The sequence below is a fragment of the Plectropomus leopardus genome, chromosome 12 (assembly GCF_026936395.1).
Source record: "Plectropomus leopardus strain MGB_pleo_1.0 chromosome 12, ASM2693639v1, whole genome shotgun sequence".
In the NCBI taxonomy this organism is placed as follows: domain Eukaryota; kingdom Metazoa; phylum Chordata; class Actinopteri; order Perciformes; family Serranidae; genus Plectropomus; species Plectropomus leopardus.
In genome coordinates, this window is record NC_142187.1 from 33296405 (window position 1) to 33322130 (window position 25726).

At 42.5% G+C, this 25726-nt stretch overlaps 3 protein-coding genes across 6 annotated transcripts in view; 1 reads left to right on the plus strand and 2 right to left on the minus strand.

Annotated features, from left to right (window-relative positions):
* sugt1 (SGT1 homolog, MIS12 kinetochore complex assembly cochaperone) overlaps positions 1-1691 on the plus strand; it is a 53550-nt gene extending 51859 nt beyond the window's left edge. For all 4 annotated transcript variants that reach the window (XM_088085879.1, XM_042497877.2, XM_042497875.2 and 1 more), the window contains one exon: positions 943-1691. In XM_088085879.1, coding sequence (XP_087942005.1) covers positions 943-1044 — 102 coding nt within the window. In that variant the 3' untranslated portion in view covers positions 1045-1691. The remainder of the gene's footprint in view (positions 1-942) is intronic.
* A 2614-nt stretch (positions 1692-4305) lies between these two features.
* LOC121951186 (leukocyte cell-derived chemotaxin 1-like) lies at positions 4306-15797 on the minus strand. Its single transcript, XM_088085884.1, has 7 exons — positions 15682-15797; positions 15367-15507; positions 13416-13556; positions 11983-12096; positions 8506-8656; positions 7141-7259; positions 4306-5244 (listed from the first exon to the last, which is right to left on the minus strand). The coding sequence occupies exons 1-7, from the start codon at positions 15751-15753 to the stop codon at positions 5020-5022; spliced, it is 963 nt and encodes a 320-aa protein (XP_087942010.1). The 5' UTR covers positions 15754-15797; the 3' UTR covers positions 4306-5019.
* Positions 15798-19428: 3631 nt separating this feature from the next.
* LOC121951185 (protocadherin-8-like) lies at positions 19429-25694 on the minus strand. Its single transcript, XM_042497424.2, has 3 exons — positions 22922-25694; positions 21752-21977; positions 19429-20255 (listed from the first exon to the last, which is right to left on the minus strand). Exons 1-3 carry the CDS (start codon positions 25373-25375, stop codon positions 19903-19905), a joined length of 3033 nt encoding a protein of 1010 aa, XP_042353358.2. The 5' UTR covers positions 25376-25694; the 3' UTR covers positions 19429-19902.
* Positions 25695-25726: the final 32 nt, after the last annotated feature.

A 25726-nucleotide genomic window follows, 5' to 3' on the forward strand; every position in this document is an offset into this window, starting at 1 on the left:
CTCCATCTTCTGGGGACCACGAATGTCGGCAAAGTTTCTATCCATTCAGCAGTTGTTTCAGTCTGACGTAAATTAATTGAGAACTGTTCTGTGTCGGCTCAAAATGTCCTGAAAGGCTTTGATTGTTTTGTCGAAGTTGTAAACACTTGCTCGCTTTGTGGCGAGCTGGATTACAACACAGGTAGCGTGGGCTGATTATCTAGTTAATGAGCTTCCGTAAGATTGTGTTTATATGGAGGATGTGAGTGTGATGATTGCAGCTAAATGTTGATTGGTGATTGGGATGAATCAGCTTTCTGTGTTACTAACAATATGATGCTGGAGTACAACTCCTGAGGGTGCTATAACATCCATGTCATTCCTGCATTTTCTTTAAACAACCCAGAACAAAAGACTAGAGAACCAGGTTAGTCCACATGTACATGGGTGTATTTGAAAAGTTTTTCTATGCATTTTGGTCCTTTGTGCACACTTTGTCTAGTAAAGTATTTATTGATTTATTTATTCTTTAAAGATTAGTTTTAGGCTTTTTGTTTTTTAAAGATTATTTTTAGTCTTTTTTTTAAATATTATTTTTCACAAACTGTTTGTATGGTTGGCATGCTTTTGATTGATTGGTTCAATTGTGGGATTTTTTTTTTGGTTTTGTTTTTTTTCTATTCATTTTTGGACTGATTACTTTATATTATTTTGCTTGGGCTAATGTGGATTAAATTGTTTTTTTTTAATTTTTCATATACACAATACATGTGGACTAGGCCTAAAAATCAGATTAAATGGAAGTCAGAATTTGAATTCTATGACTTTGTTATCATGGAATAACAAAAAAGAAAAATTAGTTACTGGTCAGAAAAAACACCTTGTTCATCATCACCTATAGAGTCAGTGATGCTGTCTGTTTAGCCTTCTTAAGCAGAGAGTTTGTCTGTCCTCCCTGCACAGATGGAGTCCGGTGGCACAGTCCTGAGCACCAACTGGGTCGACGTGGGCAAAAGACGAGTAGAGATGAACCCACCAGAAGACGTAGAGTTCAAGAAGTACTGAGCAGCTCTCTCTTCTTCCTTTTTCTCTGTTTGACTTCGTTCTTCACGTTTGTCCGTCTGAGCTCCAGCGGGGTCCTCGCTGCCCTGCAGGCTCCACAGTCCTCCACTTCCTCCTCCTCCCGCAGTTGTGCTGTTGCTGTTTTCACTAAGTGCAGGGAGCCTCCGTGTTCCCACTTTTACTCCACCAAACCACCCACGACCCGCTCTCTGCAATAACTTCTACATTAATTTGGATAATCTGTTGAGCAGATTGACATGATCTCATTTTTAAAGGCCAAAGGACTCAAAGGGGAAGTCTGGATTAAAATGTGACTGACAGAATCTTCTTTTCTCTCCTCTGCCTCTCCTGGTTTTCGCTAAAACGCCCACAGCCTTCGTGTTTGGGAGCCTTTTATGACTTCTTATTATCAGCACTTGTATAATATGTAAAAATGAAGAACCAGGTGCGATGTTTAAATGATATCTATGATTGCATTTCTTGGCTCACGCAGTTCTTTTTCTGCACACAGTAAAAGTCAACAGCAATACTCTGCAAACTGACTTGTCTGGGATGTGTGTGACATGTCAGCCCGTGGCTTAGCACCGGTCGTTCCCTCAGTGTGATTCAAGCTTCACTGTAAATAAAAGATTTGTTGTTTGGCTCACAAACTTTGCCTCGTGTTTTACGGTTTGTTCTCTCTGGAAACTGTTTTGGACAGGTTGGAGAGTCGAGGAAGGGATCCGCCAGATGCAAAAACAGCAGAATATTATGACAGAGAGCCGTGTGCAGGGAGGCATGAAATGTGGCATCACTGATACGAGTGCAGGCGGTTCAGGTATGGCTGACACTTTGAGGATGTGGTTTACGAATCATGGTGCGAATGGTATCGACAGGGTTCGCACGGTCATGACAAACCTGGAAAAGTGGAGGAATTTGCAGTTGGCAATGTAGGCCTGGAACAGTTTTGGAAAACAAAATATACCCTGAATGTTTTGGAAAAAGACATGGAATTTTGTTTTACAAACCTGTGTAATAATGCATGATGTTTTCAAGGACTGTTGGAAATTTGAAAATCATACAGTTGTTACTGTTTTTACAGTTTCTGGTCGTGATAAATGATGTCTCTTTGGTGATTTTTCTTGTGGAAGACATGCCTTCTGAGCCGGTTTTCTTAAAGACTCGCCAACATTTAAATTTTTTTTTAAAAAGCCAAAATGTTTCCCTTTAAAATAGCCTAAAAAATCAAAACAAAAAAGAAGAAATCACCAACAAAAATTACCAAAAAAATGTTTTAAAAATGTGCTTTTTTGCTGTACAAAATTCCCCCATATCCCCCCCCAAGCCAAAATAAAAAACGTAAATCCCTCCCCAGTGCTTAAAAAATAATTTGACATGCCTCCCCCTTTTTGCAGCACCCCCTTCCCTCATAAATAATGAACAATCCCTAAGTCATAGTGAAATATTCAGTTCTAATCCTGTTCTGAATTCATTACATTTCAAAATAATATATATTTTAAAAAAGCAATTACATAGTCATGAAAAATAACTGATATGCAGTGTCAGTAGTTTCAGACGGTCTTTAAATTTGCCTAAAAGTCGTGGAAATGTATTGGTAACAATGTGTATGAACCCTGAGTATGTTGACAGAGAGCCGTGTGCTGGGAGCGATGAAATGTGGCATCACTGATACGAGTGCAGGCGGTTCAGATACGGCTGACAGCTGGAGGATGTGGTTTACGTATCGTGGTTCGATTGGTATCGAGACCGAGGGCCCGGAGTTGTTTGGCCAGCAGGCGAGGGTTCGGCTTCGAGGTGGAGCGCCGGTTTACAGTTTGAGATGCCCGAGAGCACGCACCTTCCCCGGTCTACCACATGTATGCGGCAGCTGTAACAGTGAGGGGGCGTCCTGCCGCGGCAAGAGAGCATTAATATGGATCAGCTTCCTAACCGCATCATCAAGCCTCTCACACTGAGTTAAGTGTTAAATTCATCACACATCGTTTCATCTCTCGTGACGATCAAACGCCCGTTTGTGGCTCTGGATGGAGCTCTGAGCTTCACAACACACACTCCTCCACTATCCCTGACACACACACACAAACACACCGCCCCCATCCTTACCCCCTACCCCCGCCTGAGGCGGCTCTGTGACATCAAAAGGAGCTAAGCGCTTTGCATCGTGGGTAAGATCTGGGAGCGTGACGGCTACAGAGTCTTTAGTCTCATTAAAGAGTTCTAGAGCTGCAACTCTCACATTAAAGAACTCTGGAAACTTCATTCTGCTCATCCCTTTGGAGCAGCTACACGACGTGACACATCTCAAAAATGAAAAGTGTCTCTGAGCGAGCGAGAGGGGGGGGCTGTTCCCAAATAAACCCAATGAGCAACATGTTCAGCGGGGGGGAAAGTATTGGACGCGTCAACATTTTTCGCGTCGTAATGTTGCCCAGAAGCCTGTTTTAAGTTGGCTGCAGTCCGGCTCCGGTCCGGCTTCAGGGTCCAGAGTTTGTCCTAAAGTCGTTAGTTTAAGGTCCACACGTGAGAAAAATGACCACATTTTTCATTCGATTTCACAAAATCGAAGTAATATCTGTGCTTACAACACAGCGAAATACGTCACTCTTCAAGAATAAAGTGTAATTACTTCAAATTTAGGGAATATATAGTCTTGCAACCAAAAAAAGTGCTTTCTTTTTTCTTGTAAAGCACGTTGGGCTGCATTTCTTGTATGAAATGCGCTGTACAGATAAAGTTTGTTATAATTGTTTAACGTTATTTATATAGCGCCTTTAAAAACAGTTTAAAAAGTGTTAAAGCAGAAATGGGAAATACTGAAGGCAATACAGAGAGCCGAACAGTCCCAGTGAGCACAGGCGAGATGAAACTCAGGTAGAGTTAGGGTGAAATTACAGCAAGAGGACAGTTAATGCAAGATGCGGGACGCATCTGCATCAGGACGCAATTTTTCTGAATTTTTTTGGTATTTTTTTCTTTTTATCTTTTACTAATTTCTTGCAGATTATTGGGTAATTTCTCCTTTTGTTGTTAATTGCCTTCTTTTTGTGTTTTTGAGAAAAATCAAGCCAATTTGCTGAGGTTAGGAAAAGTTTAACAATGTTCTTCTATTGTTTCTATTTTGAGATCCATCGTAGTACCAAATAGCTGCTTTGGAAATATTTTCACTGAAAAAAAATGTTGACGCGTTGAATACTTACTTCCCCCGCTGTATTTAAAAACAGGATATAAAGTCATCAGGTCAATAACAAAAAAAAGAGATGACACTTTAAAGTTACTTAAAAAAGTTTATTCAGTGATATTGCACTTTGAGAAAGCTTCACATGAAAGCAGATGAAGGTTTGAGAGAGAGCGTACAGTACGTTGATTTAATGAGAGCTGAGATAAAATGGGGAAAAAGGAAAGAGTTAAAAACACAGGAGTCAAAAATATTTCTCACCAGAGCGACGACGACAAAAAAAAGTTGCTATTTAAGCCAGCTATTGAAATACTCCGCACCCTATACATTTATTTACATCAGAAAGCAAAGAATGAAAGAAAAAGGAATCTATAAATACGAGCTCGTCCTAAAGTTAAACAGGCGGCGTTCTACATATTTGAAATCAACGCAGGTGTGTGTGGATGAATGAGCTGAAACAGGTGTGTTGATTTGGTATCATCACCCTGACAGCGTGTTGTGCTGTAGTTCAGAAGGATCTAAATCCATAGCGGGGATGTTTTATTAATAAGACAAGCTGTGCGGCGTGCAGCCACTGCATACCTTTACATATGAGAACATGTCTGTCCTAGATACTGTACCATGCATTTCTAATGTGTGGGCACGCTCGCCGAGCATCTCCAGCGCATCTGCTCACACCCGTAGATATCTACAGTAACAATATAAGCCGCCGTCTTTCTTTCCCAAACTTTTCCCTCCACCCCCCCTCCATTAGAGCCCCGTCCCTCCCTAGTATCTCCCCTGCTGAAGTCCGCCATCTCCCGTTACACCAGACCCAGGATGCGCGCCACCCACCAGTTGCAGGGCATGATGACTCTGCAGGCCACCCTGCAGCCGCGGTAGTGGTACGGCCACGGGTGGTAGCCTCCGAGCGGCTCGCAGATCCTCTGGCAGTGTGTGTAGCTGCGGCGACACTCGCGGCAGCACACACCCTGGTGGTCCAGCATGGGGTCGATGTTCATGGTCTCCTGCTCGCCCTCCAGGCCTCTCTGAGAGGAGACGGAGAGGATTCAGAGGCGGGTTTCTATTACAGTTTCGCACAAAACTTAAGCGATATCTTCAAAATGCAGATAAAACACAATTGTGTGATGACTGTTTCAGTTGAGTGATGTTATGCGACTCGTGATAACAAGAATGGCGTTGGATGTTCAAAACATCAGCAGCTTTTCTCTTTTACAGCCACCAAACTAGCCGTCATTATTTCCAATCAATGGCAGCGTCGGCGTGTTATGGAGCGATAATGGAAAGGCGAGCCACTTATACGTGGGAGCGGCCACGTATGAGGGATTTCAGGGAAGAATTGTTCCACTCAATTTTTGAATTTGAGTTATGTGATGCAGTAACAGCTCTGGTAGCTCCTGCTGCATCATGAGGACGCCAGTTCCTACTGACAAGCTCATAGACACAGCATCATGTGACCTCACAGCATCATGTGACCTCACAGCATCATGTGACCTAGAAAAGCAAAAAAAGTGTTTCCATCGCAGTTTTGCAAAATATGGCTTTTTTTGAATCGCCTGAAATTTCACCTCATCAAAGCGTGAAAACCTCTTCACGATAATTGGAAAGTTTTTTCGAAATTTACATGTTTCCATTAGGTGTATTTTATATTCGCAATTTCAGTTTGCACAATTTGAGGATAACCAGGCTCGTGTTCGTGGAGCTGCCCATCAATTTTAGGGAACAAACATTTACTGGAAAAAAGACGTCTTGGTCTAAAGACCACTTTTAGAGGGTCTTGTCTCAGAATGAACACATCTTGACTCATTCTTGTCACAGTCTCGGATGTAGCAGACTCCGTATTTTTAATGGCGACTGGTCGAGACCACAGCGGTTTTATTTGTTAACATAATAACTGTGATCAGATGTAAAACGTCCTTCTTTAAATCCAGCCAATCATATAAGTGATGGGAGGCATAACAATGTGATATTCCCACTTTGAAGGGGCAGTGAAAATGCAGCTTTTGTCTCCTGCAGATCTGTGCACGCAGCTTTGGTCTGCCGACAAAAGGAAAGGAGCATGTCGCCGATTTTTAGCACGTGTACGCACGTTAAAAAAACCTGCTACATGTGCTAATTTTAGTAAAAACAGGGAATAATGCTGACTTGTGTCACGAGATACGACTACCTTCACTCGCCTAAAACATTAGTGCACCACAGCCTCTGATGTCTGCAGTGATGTCTGCATCCAAATTATTTTCCCCACTGGGGGGCCAACTGGCGTATCAGGGTGGCCATGCCCCCGCCCCCCTTTGGGAGCGCCACTGTTCTACCGCATGATACAGCAGCGTCGGCGAAGACTCGTTTTCAAACCAATTAAAAATGCATTTCCGACAGGCGGGATGGGGAGGAGGGGATGTTGTCAGATGTTGGTTTTTGTTGTCAAATATTTTCTTTTTCGGCGCGGCGCTTGCTGTTTACCCCCCTCTGTGGTTGTCAGCGGTGTGTAGCAGGGGTTGGGGGATGCACGGAGAGGGAAGGCGGGGGGATTAGGAAAAAAAAGGGGCCCAACATAAGGGGTGAGGATGGAGGGCACGGGGGTGTGTATGTATGGGAGTCTGTGTGTGCTCAGCAGGGCACAGAGGCCACCGCAGAGGAGGAGGAGGAGGGATGTTGTGGAATTATTCATACAGCCTGAAAGGAAAGCTTTGGACAGGCTCATAGAAAACCCACGCTCAGAAAACACACCCACGCATACACTCAGATGTGCAGTGACAATCCGGGCCCCTCCGCCGTGACCCCGGCATCTGCTGCTGCTCGCACAGCTGCGGAAACTCTCCTCACCAAAAGCCTTCTCAGGTATCCCCCAGATCTGAACGGACAGTCTGGAGCGCTGCGGCCGGACGCGAGGAGGAAGACTGCGTGAGTGTGTCCGTGTGACTCACCTGATAGGGGTTCTCCGGGTTGAACTCTGCCTCCACGTCTTCTTCCTCCTCCCCGGCTGCGGCCTCGGCTGCCTGGCGGCGTTGGCGGGTGGGGGCGGCCCTCCTCTTCCTCTGTCCGCCTGCACACATCACAGCCTCAGTATCTGACAGCAGACCAAATTTAGGAGCGGAGTGGCACTAATGTGGCTCGGCTCCTGATTGCACAGCCGTTTCTCTGGCAGCATGTTTTGAAGTCCTCAGATGTAGCAGAATAAAATTGTGTTTTGAGAACTTTTGACCCCCCCAGCACGCTAAAAATTGTACACCCGGTCGCTCGGAAACTTCAAAAGGACTTCAGCTTTTCTTTTAAGCTTGTTTTTCTACCCGTGGCTTAAACAACTGCGATGTTAAATGGAAATTCTAGAGACCGTTTGACCCATATCCTCTTTGTTTTGTGGGAGAAAAAAAACACAAAGCCTTGAAAAATAAGTGTTTTACTTTCTTTGGATTTTCATATCATGAGCGGTGCAGGGGCGTTTCTAGGATTTGAGGATATTGGGGGCTGAGCTTGCTTTTTGTAACGCATGCTGGCACCTTATTTACCCTGGAAAACTTCTTTTAAACTTAAGTTATGAATCTTAATGTTAAAAATATTAGAGGTTGTTAGTAATAAAAATCCTTTACAACTGCTATCAAAAATGATTGACTAGAGATGGAAAAATAGTCCGTATTTTTGCGTGGCAGAATCTAAAGAATCTAACTAAGTACATTTAGTCAAGTATAAGTATGGTTAGATTATTAGATTTAGTTTTTTTTTTTTATCATTATTAGGAGCTCATTCATTCATTCAAAATTAGACGTGTGAAATAGGAAACCCTGATAAGCAGTTCAGAGCTTTTAAATTATGTATGAGAGGAGAGGAGGTGGTGCAAAAAGGGCGAGGCATGTCAAATAATGTTTAAAGCACTCGGGAGGGATTTATGGCAGAGGCATACAACTTTAAATATTGTATTTTGTGTTTATTTTACCACCAATTTTTTAAGGCAAACCCACAGGCCCAGAATTTTCTTCTTTAAAACTCCTAAACATTGTTGTTTTCTTTGGGAAATTTTTTTTCTTTAAAAATCCTTGATTATATCATTTTCATTAAAACTTTTTGGTAGTTTTTTCTGTGAAAACTTTTTTTTTTTAAATTTAAAACATTTTGCGATATCTTTTCTAAACAATTTTTGGCAATTATTTTTATTTGACAATTTTTGGGCAATTATTTTTCCCAGTTTGCTGATTTCCTTTTTCTTTTAAAAGTTTTGGTGATTTTTTAAAGAAAACGTGTCCTCCAAACCTGCAGGCCCACAAAGTAAAAACTGCTGATGAGCGTTTGCTTACTGGTTGAATAGGTGGGACGGAGCCAGAAGATGGGCAGGTCTCCACACAGGTCCTTTATCTTGTTGCTGAGGAAGGCGGAGTCAGAGAGGGGCGTGTCAGCCGCCACCCAGATCAGGTCGTCTTCAAATTTGGCCGGCATCACCTCGTCCTCCTGTAGAAGACGACAAAAGTGAGCTGATACAGCGAAATCAAACCAAAGCATGTGAAAAGCTGCTGAAGGCGTAATATCACACTTGATTATGGATCTCGTAACGAGCCGTTCCCTTTAAACAGCCCTCAGTCTTTGCATCTTGTCCGAGTCTAATCTGCATTAATGCCGCGCTGTTAATGCTCCATAAAACAACATAAAATCAAGTAGTAAAAAGGAAGTCCTCGAGGTGTCAGTATTCAGATTCAGAAATAGCCACTTTCCTTTTAAGGGAAAAAATGTTTTCTGAAAAATACCCCCCCAAAAATCACAAAAGACACTATCTTAAGAAATCACCCCAAAAAACAAGGGGCAAAAAATCACCAGAAAGTTTTCTTTTAAAGCACCCCAAAAAGTATTTTAAGAAAAAGAAAAAGAAATAACAAAATAAACAAAATTACCAAGATGTTTTCTTTAAAAATCTCTATTTTTTTAATTGCCAAATTTTCCTCAAAAATTGCCAAAAAAAAGTAAAAATAAATAATAAAAAAAAAAGGATATCCTAATTCTTTTTTTAATTGCCAATATGTTTTCTTTAACAATTCCCCAAAAAATGTTTAAAGCACAAAAATTGCCAAAATATTGATCAATATGCCAGAGAATGTATGGTCTTGAAAATTTGCCCAAAAGTCATGGAAAAACAATAGAAATTTTTGAATATTTGTTTAAAAAAAAGTATTTGAAGAGAAAGTGAGCTGATACAGCGAAATCAAACCAAAGCATGTGAAAAGCTGCTGAAGGCGTAATATCACACTTGATTATGGATCTCGTAAGGAGCCGTCCCCTTTAAACAGCCCTCAGTCTTTGCATCTTGTCCGAGTCTAATCTGCATTAATGCCGCGCTGTTAATGCTCCTTAAAACAACAAGTAGTCAAGACGAAGCCCTTGAGGCGTCAGTATTCAGATTTCTGTTGCTCTAACATTTAGCTGTACGCTCAACGTCAGGACTCATCAGGATCTGACGGGAGGCAGAGATTGGATGGCCTAAATTTGCAGGTTTCTGCAGATGATGATGATAATGAGCTTTCCAGCCTGTGTAAACATGTATCCTCTGTATCCACAGCCTGCAGGTAAAAAAGGGGGAATTCTGCGGGGATGGTTTTGCCCGACGGCATTCCCGAGGGCCGCGGCGCACTAGCCACGGCCATGTTTAGGGAACGTTATCCTCCAACCTTTTCAGAAATGCTGGTTTTTTTTTTCCAGCTCAAATGATTTGCTGGAGGGACAAATAAAAGCGGGGGTCCTTCTCCACGGCTCCGCTGATAAGAGTTTATCTGACCCACTCTCTCTGGATGGCGACGTGTGTGTGTGTGTGTGTGTGTGTGTGTGTGTGTGTGTGTGTGTGTGTGTGTGTGTGTGTGTGTGTGTGTGTGTGTGTGTGTGTGTGTGTGTGTGTGTGTGTGTGTGTGTGCGCTTATGCTTATCTAACCCATATTTGCCATCACTCTAAATTATAGCAAATGACCAGCCTGCAGCAACCATTACAACAACATCTACACACACACACACACACACACACACACACACACACACACACACACACACACACACACACACACACACACACACACACACACAAACGGGAGCCAAACGATCATTTATGAGGCAAAGAGAGGCAATAACACAAACACACACAAAAGCACAAACGTGAAATAAATGATCTGTTATGAGGCAGAGAGAGGCAATAAGAGCAGCCCTGCGTGATAATTAATTGTGTGAGTGTGTGAGTGTGTGTGTGTGTGTATGTGTGTGTGTGTGTGTGTGTCTGTGTAATTGTGGTGATGTGAATTTATGTGGATGTGAGGCTTATGCAGAGCTAAATGATTTTAATTATCAGACAGCCTCAATTGAACAATCTCAGGCGGTGGTGTTGGTGTGTTGTGACAACAGTCCGCTCACACACACACACACACACACACACGCACACAAGTCCACCAAGCTGTTACATGATGGGAACCCACATAAAAGTCGTCCGTGTGTTGCTGGTTTATCATTGGCTTGGGTGATTCGTGCTAACGCCTCAGCATACGGCGGCTTTATATCAGAATTGGGAATTTGTCGGGTAAACAGTAATAAGTCGTGACTACTAGCTTCATAAACAGACTTTGAATGTTTTATTTAACCCTCAGGGACTGTTTGGCACATTTTATGCACTTTAAATTCTTCGTTTTTTGATAATTTTGGCTGTGTTCATGCATTTGGCATAAACTTTTGCAATATTGAGTATTTTTGTTTATTCTTGTAATTTGCAGCTCAGCTCCTACAATAAGTCTAAAATACACTGTGGAAACTAAATAGTTACATTCAGACTGTTCAGGTCAAAAATGCTCCACTGAAACCCATTCAAACTGACATTTTTGATCCCACAGCCATCAGAGCAGAAAAACAGGACTTGTATTATTTCTGGGTGTCATTCTGGGCTTTTGACTCTGAATTTGTCATTTTGACTATTTTCCACCTGATGAGGTCATTTTGACCATATTTGGCATATGGAGGAAATACATGCTATTTCCACTAGGTGACCTGTCACAGTCAATGTAGCTGCTGATCACTGACAGATCCCAGACTGTCAGCAGCTAAAAAAACAAAATCTACTTAGCATGTAGTATATTGAAAATGATTCATTTTTGTGTTTGTTTTTTGGTTTTTTAATCTAAAAACATAGTGGCATCATCAACAAAAACCTGGCATTTTAAAGGGTTAAAATTTTTAAAAGTTAATGAATATTTTATATTTCTGATTAGGACTAATGTTTAAAACATTAACTCAGTGAAAGTAGAAAATCATATTAATGTGTAATATTTTATATATAGCCTGATTTTGAAAAGTTGTGTGCAGAGCGATGTGAGTGTGAGTATGTGACATAATAATAATAATAATAATAAATAATAATGTATAAAAATCAATGTTACTGCTAATCACTGACACATCCTAGGCTGCGATAATCAAAAAAAAAGATTTTTTTTTAGTTATTCTATTTGAAAACATAGTGGCATCATGACAAAAATCTGGCATTTAAAGGGTTAAAATTCTGAAAATTAGTTAATATATAATATTTAGGACTGATGTCGGATTAAAAAAAACATAACTAAAGGAAAGTGTAAAATAATATTAATGTGTAATATTTTGTAAAGCTTGAAAGTGTAATATTAAAGGGTTGCTTCTTTAAACGTCGTATACAGAACATTTAAGCTCCCGCAGTGGAAAAAGGTCGTCGATAAGTTCATTAAAAATAGATTTTAAAGCACATTTGAGCGTGCAGGAAACATGCTTTCTCAGGACAAACCCACCAGGTCGAACGTCATCGAGTCTTTGTTGAGCGCCTCCACGTCAGGCAGACGAGCCTTCACTTGGGTCTTGATGTAGCACTTCTCTCCTCCCGAAAACCGGATCCCTGTGATCCCCTGGAGAGGTCAAACAAAAAGCAGGACGTCAAAACTAAGGATTAACATCAAATGTAACATCGCAGCTGATGTTGACGACATTTCGGGGCGATGCCGCCTTATGCTCTAGATTTTTTTAAAAAAGACACTCACGGGGACCCCGTGATTAAAGGTCAAAATTTTAATATTTAAAAGGCCAGAAATGCTGCTTCACTAGTCTGATTGGGCTGCTTTAATTAAAGGTCAAAAACCATCAGTCTGCGTTTAATTAAAAAATTGGGGGGACGATGCTTCTTGACACTGATTGGCCCAAAGGGAGATGAGATGTCGGCAGAGAGCCAATCTTTAAAGTTTCAACAAATCTGATCGACTCTCTCGGTTAGTGATGATGAGCGCGGCGATGATTTTCTGATTTCACCGTCCTGATATTTTAGATTATTTTTTATCCATCCAGGAAAATTTCTAGGATTTGGGAACATTGGGGGCTTTGCCCCGAACTCTGTAGGTTTTTTTTTTTTTTTTTGGCTTTGTTTTGTTGAACAAACTCTATTTTGATGGTTTTATGTACTCTGGCACCTTATTTACCCTGAAAAAACTTTTAAAACTTTAGTGGTGAATTATTAATTGTTGTGCTAAAAATATTAGTAATTTGTGCTGAGTAGAATCAGAAAACTTTACATCTGCTATCATTAAAAAATGTATTGATTGGAGTTGGAAAAATAGTATTTTTTTAAAGTGGCTGAATAAAACTAAGTACATTTAGTCAAGTATAAGTACAGACAGATTATTAGATCCGTGGCTTTTTGTCATTATTAGGGACTTTTCGTGGGCCTGCGTGTTTAGAAGGCATATTTTCTTAAAAAAATAAAATGATTGGATTTTTTTTCTTTAAACTTTTTGGGCATTTATTTCTTCAAACATATATATATATATTCGTTAAATATCAAATATTTGGGTTTTTTTTCTTTTTCTTGCAGTTTTTTTGGTGATTTTTTTTTCCTTTAAACATTTTTGGTGATTTTTTTTTAATCAGTAATTTTTTAATTAAAACTTTTTTCTTTTATCTTTTCTTTAAACATGTTTTACTTTTAAATTTCAAGGTGATTTAAAAAAATGTGAAATTATTTTTTGGGATTTTTTTATATTTAATTATTTAATTTTTTTTGGATGTGATTTTTAAAGAAAACGCACCTTCCAAACCTCTGGGCCTGCCAAAATTACACCATTTATCACAGCCCTAAACTGTAAAAAATGAACATACTGATGTTATCATTGTATTTTCATATTTGGCCTGAAGCCTCGGACGCAGAGACCGAATGACGCCGATGTATCCAACTCACAATCTCAAAGTCGTGGACCTCCACGGCCTCATCTGCCCCGCTGCCGGTGCTGAATCTCTCCATGTTATTGGCCGCGTCGATCTCCATCGTACCCTCCTCCACTTTTCCATTGATGCTCATGCTGTAGTGGACATTGTAGACCTACACACACACACACACACACACACACACACACACACACACACACACACAGAAAGGTTTCAGACTGGCATGTTAGGTATGAGAGTCCTGAGAGTCCCCCACCCCCCCCCCCCTCCCTTTCAGCACTCCTCCCTCTCCAATCTCACACATACGGTGTTTCTTTTCTGGATTTTTTGATCAGACAAACACTTACATTCAAACTCGGTGAGATGAAAACACTCTGTGCAGCCGCAGCTGATGACGACCTCGTCGCTGCTTCATCGTGTCTTAATGACATTTTCTTACTTCATATTGGGGAAAAAACACTCAGAAAGCTACTTTCACTGTCTCATCTCCTCCACCTCCTGCCCCTGGAGCATCAGCCGGACCAAAGAGGACCCCCCAACCCCCCCTCTGCACCCTGCCAGTATCCTCCAACACACACACACACACACACACACACACACACACACACACACACACACACACACACACACACACACACACATCACACAACGCCTCCATTCAGCAGGCAGACTGCACTGTGGAGCTGGAGTGTTTAATTTACATTTTACTGTTTGCTTACGCTGCAGAAAAGGAAAAATCTATCTGGGAAAAGCGAGTTTCTTCTCCTTTATTCAAAACAAGTTAAAAATGTTACCACTGACAATTTAATTTCACTTGTTGCCAAATTTCTTTCTTCAATCAGGTAACATTATTTTCTGCAGTGACACTCATTTTGGAGACGTTTTGAAAGTGAAGTGAAACAAAAAGCAGATCAGAAGACCTCTAAGGGACTGTACGAAAGTTGTTGGTGGCGAGAGAAGCTGTTTTATTAGTTTAGCTTCGTTTATTTGCACAGTATACGAATTGCTTATAATGGAAAATATATGTTTTTTACAGTGCAGGAGAGGAAGGAAGCCTAAAGGACTTATTCAGTCCTCCTCTGTATAAATAAATGACAACTACTGTTCAAAAATGAAAAAACAAGTAAACAAAGAACACATAGTACAAAAAATCTACAAAAAAGCAAGAATGAACAGCAGTAAAAGAAAAGAAAGACTGAAAAACAAACTTAGAATAAGAAAGCAGGACTAAAAAGCATCCTGTCGTAGGGTTCAAAATGAAGTGAGACGTGTCTTTAAGTGTCCTAAAATCTGAACTGACTTTGTTTGACTTTGTAAAAACCAGCTTTCAACTGTGTTGCAGTTTTCTCTGAATATCTTATTCCTAATTTCTTAAAATAACTTCTGTGTGGGACAGAAGTTTTGTCCTCTGCATGCGGCAAAGTTCACCTTAAACCAGGTGAGCGTCTTTTCAATGTTACTGTAAAATATGGCTGAAAAAAAATAATAATTCTGGATTGGAACAAACTAAAAACAAGCAAAGTTTCGGACATGCACGCCCAAAAAAAACCTTTACTTCTCAAAACGTTGCACCTTCAAAAATCCTGGGAGCTTTTGGAACAGTGTGCCGATCTTCTGTCTAATTTCTGCCTTAAAAAACTAAAAACACTTCCCAGTTCACCCCAAAAAGTCAGAGTACTGCAGCCCCCCCAAATATGACACCCTCCCCTCCCTCATTAATAACTTACAGTCCCTAATGAACATGGCACAGACGTATTTGCATATTTCTTCACATCCTGCACAAACTGTTTTACTGGAGCAGCCTCTATATTTAACTCCCTGAGTGTTGCAGTAACTTTATATGTTTAGTTTAATGCATCAAAAAACATCAAATTCTTCGTCAGTGAAAACCTACTTTGCAAAAATCATTTTTTTATTCTGAAAACTATTTGAAGTAAGAGAAATAATAGAAATATCGACCCTACGTGTTTCTCGTTGTTGTTCCAGAAGTAAAAAGCTCCGACGGCCCCCAGCAGCAGCAGAAGGGCCCCGGCGATCAGCACCGCGATCCCGGCCTTCAGGAGGCGGCCGGTGGCGGCGGGTTTCACGGCCACGGCGGAGTAGGCCTGCACGGTAAGACACACAAACCCCCAAAAACATCACAACACGTCCGCATACACAGCATCAGCTCACTACGGACCACGAAGGGACCAATAACGGTTCAATAACGGCACCGGTTTGACCTCTGACCGACACCCGCACAGACGATTTTATTAGACCGACTTTGATACGAAACTCACCGGAGGCATGAAGTGCTGCAGGTCCTCCGGTCCCGCCGAGGCGATCGGTACTTTCTCTGAGCTCCCGGCCATGACTGAGCCGATCACCTGAGGGAGCCTGGTCAGTCACTGACTCCTCTCCCCCTCCTCCTCCCCCTCCCACCCTCCCTCTCCTTCTCTCTCTCTCTCTCTCTCTCTGCCCCCTCTCTTCCTCCCTCTCTTCTCTCTCTCCCCTTCGCTCTTTCTCCTCTCTCCCCTCTCTCTCTCTCTCTCCCCTCTCTCTTCCTCCCTCTCCCCCTTCGCTCTTTCTCCCCTCCCTCTCTCTCTCTCCCTCTCCCCTCCTCTCTTCTCTCTCTCCCCTTCGCTCTTTCTCCCCTCCCTCTCTCTCTCTCTCTCCCTCTCTCCCCCCTCTCTCCCCTCCCTCCCTCTCTCTTTCCTTCCCCTCTCTCCCTCCCTCCCTCTCTCTTTCCTTCCCCTCTCTCCCTCCCTCCCTCTCTCTTTCCTTCCCCTCTCCCCCTCCCTCTCTGCCCCCCCCTTCCCTCCTCCACACAGGCAGGTCATGTTTCACACTGTCCTGTTGAAACTGCACACCACCTTTCCAAGTTTGTGAGTCAAAATTTAAAAAGTTTAAATAAAACAAAAACAGGTGTGGATCACCACACTGTGAGAAACCAATAATTCAGTGTCACTCAACTTCATGGCCCCTGACAGGGTGCCAGGTGGCCCCCCAACCATTTCCTAATTCACGATAAAAACAGTGATTCACTCTGCTTTTGCACTTTTAGTACCACACGGTGCCAGAGTGAATAAAACCGCATCAAAATAGAGACGTCCGAGCTAACCAATGTCCTATAATCCTAGAAACATCCTGAAATCCAAGACACGTTTTATAATCCAAAAAAATGTCCCAAAATCCAAGTGATGTCTTAAAATCCTAGAAACTTCCTAAATCCTAGAAACATCCGAAAATTGGAGAAATGTCCTAAAATCTGAGAAATGTTCTTAGATCCAAGTAACGTCCTAAAATCCTAGAAGTGTCCTAAAATTAGAGAAATGTCCTAAAATCCTAGAAATTACCATAAAATCCTCGAAACATCCTAAAATCCTTGTAATGTCCAAAAATCCTAGAAATGTCTTAAAATTCCAGAAACATCCTAAAATCCTAAAATATTAAACACGGTCGTGTAATGAGTGATATTAGACAACTTCTCTCGCGATAACGTTCGACGAAGCTCGGCGATGGATTCGAAACATTGGCAGGTTTTTTAACTATTGCAGCCTTTCGTTAAAGCCAAAATAATATCCCCGTAATTTTGTTGTCTCGTATCGGAGTTAAGAAGATCTCGGTCCTTTCCTCCGTCCACACATACCGAGCCATGTTTTTAGAATTTCGTGACTTTGTTGTACTTTTTCTTCTTCTTTCGGTTTTGTTGCGGTTCACATCCATAAAGTCGCACGACTGCCATCCGGTGTTACACATCATATGAGCTATAAAAGCCAAAAAGTGTTTCCATTGCAGTTTTTGGATATATGGCTTTTTCGAATCACCTGAAGTATCACCTCATGCGAGCGTAAAAAATGTTTTTGCGATAAACGGAAGTTTTTTCGAATGTTTCCATTAGACATATTTTGCATTCGTAATTTCAATTTGCACAGTTTGATGGTAATGGAAACCCGCCTACTGGAAACTACGTCATCTCGAGATTGTGATTAATCGATATTTCGAAAATATCGCTGAAGTTTGTACATGTATGAGGTCAGAAAGCATCAGTGCGCCTCTCACAGCTCATCTGACGGAGCGTCATGGAAACATCGCAGTGTAAACGTCTCAGCAGTAAAGCAGCTGATGAAGGAGGGGTGAGTCTGTCTCCTCAAATCACCTTAGCACACACCCCTCCTCTCCCTCCCTCCCCCCTCTCAATGCCTCCTCAGTCCGCTGCAGGTCAAAGGTCACTTCCCCGGAATGTGCCGTGTTTTCTCCAGCTCGGACTGTATGTTTACATGACAGCGTGCGGGAGCGGCAGCAGACTGGCGCCTCATTCCTCCACATCTTCTTTATCCGAGTCCAGAGCGCGTTATGAAAAAAATGCCCTGAACCCATGAATGATAATGGGGGGATTACGTAAGGCGCGCAGCGTGCGCATTTGGCAGATAGACAAAAAAACATCCTGACGGGATAGCAGGAGGCTTTGCTCACAAGGACTTCTTGTTCTGTGACAGAAATCATGTGAGTCTGGATGTCTGTCAAACCGAGGCTGTTACTCTTCCTCGTGTGTGTATGTGTGAGTTTGCTTTGGAGACGAACAGTAAATGCGTCTTTACGCATGTCATTATCGCTCCCGTGCGCACATTTCAGGTGGTAATGATTTATGTAATGGGGAACCTGCTGAGCATATGTTTAAGTCTTGTATTAACATGCAGGTCTTGGGCGGTTATTACGCCCGTGGAACTGAGAGAGAATAACTCTGAAGGTGTTCGCTCTTGATATGCATGAGGTGTGAGAGTGATTTGCTAGAAAACCTTGGCGGCTGCTCTGGCAGCTCACCAGCAAAATCGTATTCACACACACACACACACACACACGCAAAAAAAACTAAACTGACCTTCGTCGGTGGGCTGCAAGGACAGAGGCTGACTGCTGCAATAACAGCGACGCCTGTTGGCTTTTAGTCTCGACTGGACTGACTGATATTCCTGCACGGTTCACTCAAACACTGTAAAACCTGATAAGTTGATCTAATTTAAAATAATCCTGAAAGGTTAATTGGCTTAAAAGGACAGCAGATATAACTAAATATATGTTTACTGTCTATCTAATTGTGAAACATTACTCAGAATTTAGCTTCATTCACTTGCAGCTTAAAAGACTGAAATCACCTTGTTCTTTCCAAGTGTTCAGTAAACCAAGTAAGCCTGACTTAACTTGATCATCACAGAAAGGATTTTGCCAATGATGGAGTTAGGAACTTGGTTTAATCAAGTTGCAAACACTTAGGAAGATTGGTGTGATTAAAGTTTTCATTTTTCAGTTGCAACAACTTCAAAAAACTTGAGTATATATAACTTAAATATATAGATATAACCATTTTTTTTTTTTTTTTTTTTAGCAAATTTTTGGGTCATTTCTTCTCAAATTTCTCCTTGCCTTTTCCCCTTGTTTTTGAAAGAAACCAAGCCATTTTGCGCAGGTTTGAAAGGGTTACTTAAACATGATGTTTTTAAGTTGCAACAACTTCACAATATCAAGTAAATATAACTTAAATATATAAAAATAACTTGTTTGTTTGATGTTGTTTTTGTCTGTTTTTTAAAATAATTTTCAGATAATTTATTTGTACTTTTTTAATATAACTTTTTTTCTTTCTTTTTTAAAAATGTTTACGTGATTTCCTTTTTTCTTTTTTTTTACAAATTTTGTTTTGCAATTTTTTGGGGGGTTATTTCTTATTAAATTTCCCCTAATTTCCCCTTTCCCCATGTGTTTGAAAGAAACCAAGCCAGTTTGGCCAGGTTTAAAGGGGTTAATTGAACTCATTTTTGAAGTTGCAACAACTTAAAAAATTACTACATTTTAAGTAAACTTAACTGAATTAGATATAAAGTAAACATACATAAGGACTAATAGTTATATTTACCAACATTTACACTTTTCAAAGCAGTTACTTTTCTAGATTTTTTTTAAGTAAAACTGACTTGTCAGATTTTACAGTGCAGCTCACCTTAACTGGACAGATCTTAATGTTTTATAACAAAGGCGTCACTCGCATGTTCAGAACAGTATTTCAAAGTTTATTTTGCTTTCAGAATATCGTGATGTTTAAAAAAAAATCTGTACAATTACTTATTGCATTCAAATAATTTCATACATCGTTATCAACTTGATACATCGTGAGTCAGCGGCCCTCCAACTGCACAGTTTCTGGGGCCATTTTTAAATAGTCAGCGTGCGTAAAGACGAATAATTACAATTCATATGTACACATCTTTGCTTAATTATTACTTTTATAAAAAATATAATCTCTGTATGTACAAAACTTGCATATGGTACACTTCATGTCCAACAAAACGTCTCAAAGTGATTGACCGGCCATCGAATGTGGCTCTTACGATAAAACACACAAATATTTGGATATAAACTTATATATGCACACTCTCCACAGCAACGGAAAAGAAGTTACAGTATTCTCATTGTCAAAGAATCATAAATTAAATTTGGATACACTATACACGTGTTTGGGAGTTTTAGGCGTCGTTGTTGGGGCAGTGTGTCGGGGTGGGCGTGTACACGGGGATGGTTATATCGCTGATCTCCTGCACCCTCACAGGCCTGGGTGGGGTGACCAGGACGTAGTCGTACTCTCTGTGCAGCACCTTCTCGTACACGCTCTGCAGACCTACGGTTTTGGGGATGTGGGCCTGGTAGTAGTTGTCCCTGCGGTGGGGGTCCCGGGGCAGGGAGGCGGTCTTGGAGAGGCTGCTGAAGGAGGACAGGGTGGGTGCTGGAGAGGGCGCAGCGTTGGCTCTGACTGCTGAGGGGCTCCAGCAGCGATCTGAGTGACCCAGGACTTTACATTCACTGGTGCACGCCCACAGAGCTGTGGAGAGAGGGAGAAAGTTAGACCCTGATCCAGAGCGGGACACTAAATCTAAGAAACTTGATCCTACTTAAAATAATCTTGGAAACCGATTGCATTGGAGAGTAAAGTAAATGTAACTAAAATCTTAATTTGTGTTTACTTTGTAATCAATAGCGCAATAAACTTGAAATTTAGTTATATGTACTTGAGTTTGTGAAGTTGTTGCAACTTAAAAATGACATATTTAATTAAATCAAACTTTTTAAATGTTATCAACTTCAGAAAACCAAGTTAGTCTGACTGATCATCACAAAGAGGATTTTACCAAAAATGAAGTTCGGAGATCTGCGACTTCTGTTTTGTTTATACACATATATGACTGACTAGCAGCAGAATGCAGATCTATAACACAGCAAACTTGGAAAAAACATGGAAATATTGATTTGAAATCTGGGTTGATGTCACTTTTCTTGTGCTGCGTTCAGAAACCTTCACAAGTATTCAAACCTTCAAAGCAAATTTTGTCTCCTTTCTTCTGAAAACATGGGGAAAAAAGACAAATTTGCAAAATTTTGAGAAAAATTTGAGATTTGTTTATAAAAAAAGGTTAGGAAAAAATGTACAAAAACTAAATTTAGAATTATCATAATTATATCTTTACTAGGATCGTTAACATTAATGCGATAATCGTGATGCGATTAAGTACATAATGTGTTTTTTTTAAAAAATCCCGTTAACTGCCGGTTGATTTTCCCGTCTTCTGTATCGGTCTGAGTTTTATAGCTGGAGTGACGATGCTGGTATCACGAGAAAGACGATCTAAGAAATCTGACCGTGTCATGCTAGCTTCTCAGTATAACGCTCCAAAGTTAGGCTAATTTTTTTCTCTGGAAAAATAGCATCGCTGTTTAATAGGAGTCCTTTGACCTCTGACCTCTGACCTCAATCTGGTAAGATTTGCTTTGGCTTGTTAATATGGACTTCAAAACTGTTTTGAAATGCCAAATAATTTAATTGAATACATGTGATAAAAAACGCGATTAATTGCGATTAACTATTGAAATTTTCCGATTAATCGCAATTTTAAAAATGAATCGTTTAACAGCCCTAATATTTACAAATATTTTACAGAATTACTGTTATTTTTCAACTTTTTTTTTGGTCATTTACTTATTTGTTTATTTTTGTCTAATTTGGGGGTAATTTTCTTGTACTTTAAAAAAAAAAATGTTTTGCTTATTTTTTGGGTAATTTCATCTTTTTCCATGTTTTTGAAAGAAATCAAGCCAGTCTGCTCAGGTTTTCAAAGGTTGATTAAACTCGTTATTTTTGAAGTTGCAGCAACTTAAAAAAGTAAGTTGTAAAGTAAACTTAATTAGATATAAAGTAAACATAAATCAAAACTTAGAGTTAGATTTCTTACATTTTTCAAGGCAATCTGTCCAGTTTTTTTAAGTTAAATCAACTTGTCAGATTTTTAGGTGTTATTGAGCTCAGATGTGCCTTATTCTTACCATTTTGGCCCCCCATGGGAGGAACCACCGCTCCATCTTTCTTCATGCCGGTGTCCCCGCTGACATCACTGTCGCTGTCATTGAAGTCGCTGTCCCCCTTGCCGCTGTCTTTGCCGCTGAAGGCCGGGTCCCGGGCTGAGATGGTGGTGTAGGAGTTCCCCTTCCAGATGGTGATGGGTCTCACCGCCTCTTTGCCGTTCCCGTACCCGGGCAGAGTGGAGTAACCCTGCAGGAGGAGAGACAAGAGAGGAAACGAGAGGTTAGAGTCTGCTGGATGAACTCACTGCAGATTACTCACTGTAACTCCCCCCCCCGCCCCTCTTCACTGTAAAATCTGACAAGTAGATTTCACTTTAAAAAAACACAACTAAGAAACGGTTTAGCTTAAAAATGTGGGTAAATATAAGTATTCGTTTATGATTGCATTATATCTGATTGTTAAGTTGACTTAAAATTAAGTTGCATGCACTTACTTTTTTTTGAAGTTGTTACAACTTAAAAATGACAGGTTTTATTAACCCCTTCTAACCTGAGCAAACTGGCTTGAGAAATTACCAAAAAAATTGCAAAAATAAAATTTAAAAAAATACAAAAAAATGACCTGAAAATTAAACTAAAATAACATTTAAAAATACAAAAATATATAACAAAATTGAAAAAAATACAATAAATTACCTGAAAATTAAAAGAAGAAAAAATAAATAATGATTATAAATTCAACTTGTATATATAAGTTATATTTACTTGATTTTGCGACATTGCTGCAACTTAGAATTGGCAGGTTTAAATTAATCAGTCTTTTTAAGTTTTTGCAACTTCAGCAAACTGGGTTTACTGTGCTTGCAGATCTCCAGATTCATAATTGTCAAAATCCTCTTTGTGATGTTCAGGTTACGTCACACTAACTTGCTTTACTGAAATTGCTGACATTTAGAAAGATCAAGGTGATTTCACTGTCGTTTATGAGTTGCAACAGCTTCACAAAATTAAGTACATACAAATACATTTTGAGTAAACTTAACAACTAGATATAAAAGTAATGACTTGAGGTTATTAGATATATATTACATATATTTACTTTGATTTTTCAGTGACATCAGTGTACCAGATGATTTTAGGTAGAATAAAGTTGTTAGATTTTGCAGTGCTGCGCACTAAGGTGCAGCTCACCTCATGTTTATTCCCTCGCGGCTTGCTGTTGCTGTCTGAGTCATACACACAGGGCACCTCGCTGCCGTCCTCTGAGGCCGAGCACATGTCGCTGCCCCCGGGGTGAGCGGGGGTGAACACCCCGGGCTGGCTGCCGTACGCGTGCCCGTCAAAGCCCGCGCCTGCCCCGGCGGCACCGTGCAGAGGCAGCAGCGGGTTGTCCCCCACATGGCTCCTGCCCCGCTCCAGCGTGCCCTTCTCCCCGTACGAGTCGCTGTCCTCTCCGCTCTTGTCCCTCTTGCGCCGGTTGCAGGTGGTGGCGATGAGGATGATGGCGAGCAGCAGGAGCGTGCAGCTCCCTGCGAGGACGACGATAATCACCACGGACAGGTCCCACTGCGCGTGCACCTCGTCCCCGCTGCCGGACTGGTACACGGTCCTGTCGCTCGGCGGGGAGCCCGCGATGATCAGGAAGTGGAGCGTGGCGGTGGAGGTGAGCGCGGGCCTCCCGTTGTCACTCACCGTCACGGTGACGCTCAGAGTCTCGTCCACGTCGTGGCTGAGCACCTGGTTCAGGTAGATCTCCCCGGTGGCTTTGTTAACGGAGAACACGGAGGGCTCCCCGGTGGCCAGCCCGTAGGACAGCTCCGCGTTCACGCCTTCATCCGCATCCCGCGCCTCCACCCGGGTGATGACGTAGCCGCTCGGTGAGTCCCGGGGCAGCAGGACTTCAGCGGAGCCGTTATTGAGCGGCGGCTGAATGATCACCGGCGCGTTATCATTCTGGTCCACGATCCGCACGTACACGTTGGTGCTGCCGGACAGAGGCGGGGAGCCGCCGTCGCTGGCCGTGATGCGCAGCTCCAGCTGTTTCACCACTTCGTAGTTGAAGCTCCGGAGCGCGTAAAGCGAGCCGCTGGCGGGGTCCAGAGACACGAAGGTGGAGATCGGGGACCCCATGAAGTACGTGTCCGCCAGTTTGTAGCTGACCTTCCCGTTTGACCCCATGTCCATGTCGCGCGCCACCACAGTGGTGATGTACGCGCCAGGTGCGTTGTTCTCCACCACGGACACCTCGTACACCGGTTTGCTGAACACAGGAGCGTTGTCGTTCTCATCCGTGAGTCTGATCGTGTACTGAGTGATGGTCCTGAAGGGAGGGGAGCCCAGATCCTCCGCCACCACTGTCAGGTTATACTCAGGGATTTTCTCCCGGTCTAACGGGCTCGTGCTCACAATCATGAAGCTGTCCTCGTACGCCTGCTGCAGTCTGAAGTGGTCGTGTCCGTAGAGCGTGCAGTGCACCTGCCCGTTGGCGCCAGAGTCCCGGTCCGAGGTGCTGACCAGAGCCACGAAACTCTCTCTGGCCGCCGCCTCCGTGATGTACGCGATCCCCGCCGTTATGGACGTCATAGGTGTGATGGAGATCTCCGGTGCGTTGTCGTTAACGTCCTGCACCTGCACCACGATCTTGCAGATTGCCGGGCTCGGGTTCGGACCCAGATCGGTGGCCTGGACGTCAAACTCGTACGTGTTCTTACTTTCAAAGTCGATTGGGCTCTCCAAGGTGAGGCGCCCGGTTTTTCTGTCCACTCTGAAGAGTTGCCGTATCTCCGAGGGCACCTGGTTACCGAATCCGTACACCACCTCACCGTTCAGCCCCTCGTCCGGGTCCTCCGCGTTCAGGTCCAGCAGGAGAAACCCCACCGGTGCGTCCTCGGGCAGGTCCACGGAGAAGCTGTTCCTGTCAAACACCGGACTGTTGTCGTTGTAGTCTTTCACCTTGACGTTGATGCGCGTCGTTCCGGTGCGGGACGGGTTGCCGCCGTCCATGGCGACCAGCTCGAGCGCGTAAGACGCCTGCGTCTCCCGGTCCAGCTCCTTCATGAGCACCAGCTCCGCATATTTAACCCCGTCGGCCCTGCTGAGCACGTCAATGGAAAAGTGGCTGTTGACGGAGATCTGGTAGCTCTGGATGTAGTTCACCCCAACATCCTCATCCACGGCGAAGTCCAGCGGGATCCGCGTGCCCACCGCTGTGTTCTCGGAGATCTCCAGACTCGACTCTTTCCGGGGGAACTCGGGGGAGTTGTCGTTGATGTCCTTGACCTCCACCTCGACATGGATGAGTTTGAACTGCTCTTTGGAGAAGCTGACCACGTCGAAAGCGATGAGGCAGTGCAGGGTGTGTTTGCAGATGCGCTCCCTGTCGATCCGCTCCCCGATGCTCAGCTGCCCGTCGCTCTCCCTCAGACGGATGAAAGAGGAGTTGAACTGTTTCATCATCCTGAAATTGGTCCTGGAGCCGCCCGAGGAAGCAGAGGCGGAGGAGGAGATGTCCTTGGCCAAGTTTCCAATCACTGTCCCCGGCGCGTCCTCCTCAAATGTCTGATATTTCACCGTCTTTCCGTGTGTGACAGCAGCCAGGGAGACGCACAGCAGCACCATCAGCCCGTTCCACCCTGCTTCTCCCATCTTGACACCTTCACTCCAAAAATAATCTGAAATTCAATCTGTCCGCTCTGAGTCCGATTTAAAGTTAAAACAAAACTCCTTTGAGCTCCCCACGACTCTCCTTGGTTGTTTATTTCTCATAAAAAAGCCAGAAATAAATATTCCATATGTCTTTCAATGCGCACTCTGGATGCGCTCCTCTCTTTCTCACTCTCCCTCTCTCTCTATTGGAGGTGTGCTGCTCTCTCAGCGCAAGAGGGCTGCAGTGTCTGCAGGAGGGTTTATACGGCGAGGCATGCAAATGAGCCGCACTGTGACCAATCCGGGCTTTGAGAGGGGGAAAAAAAGGGGGACTTCTGAAAGACCTCTAAA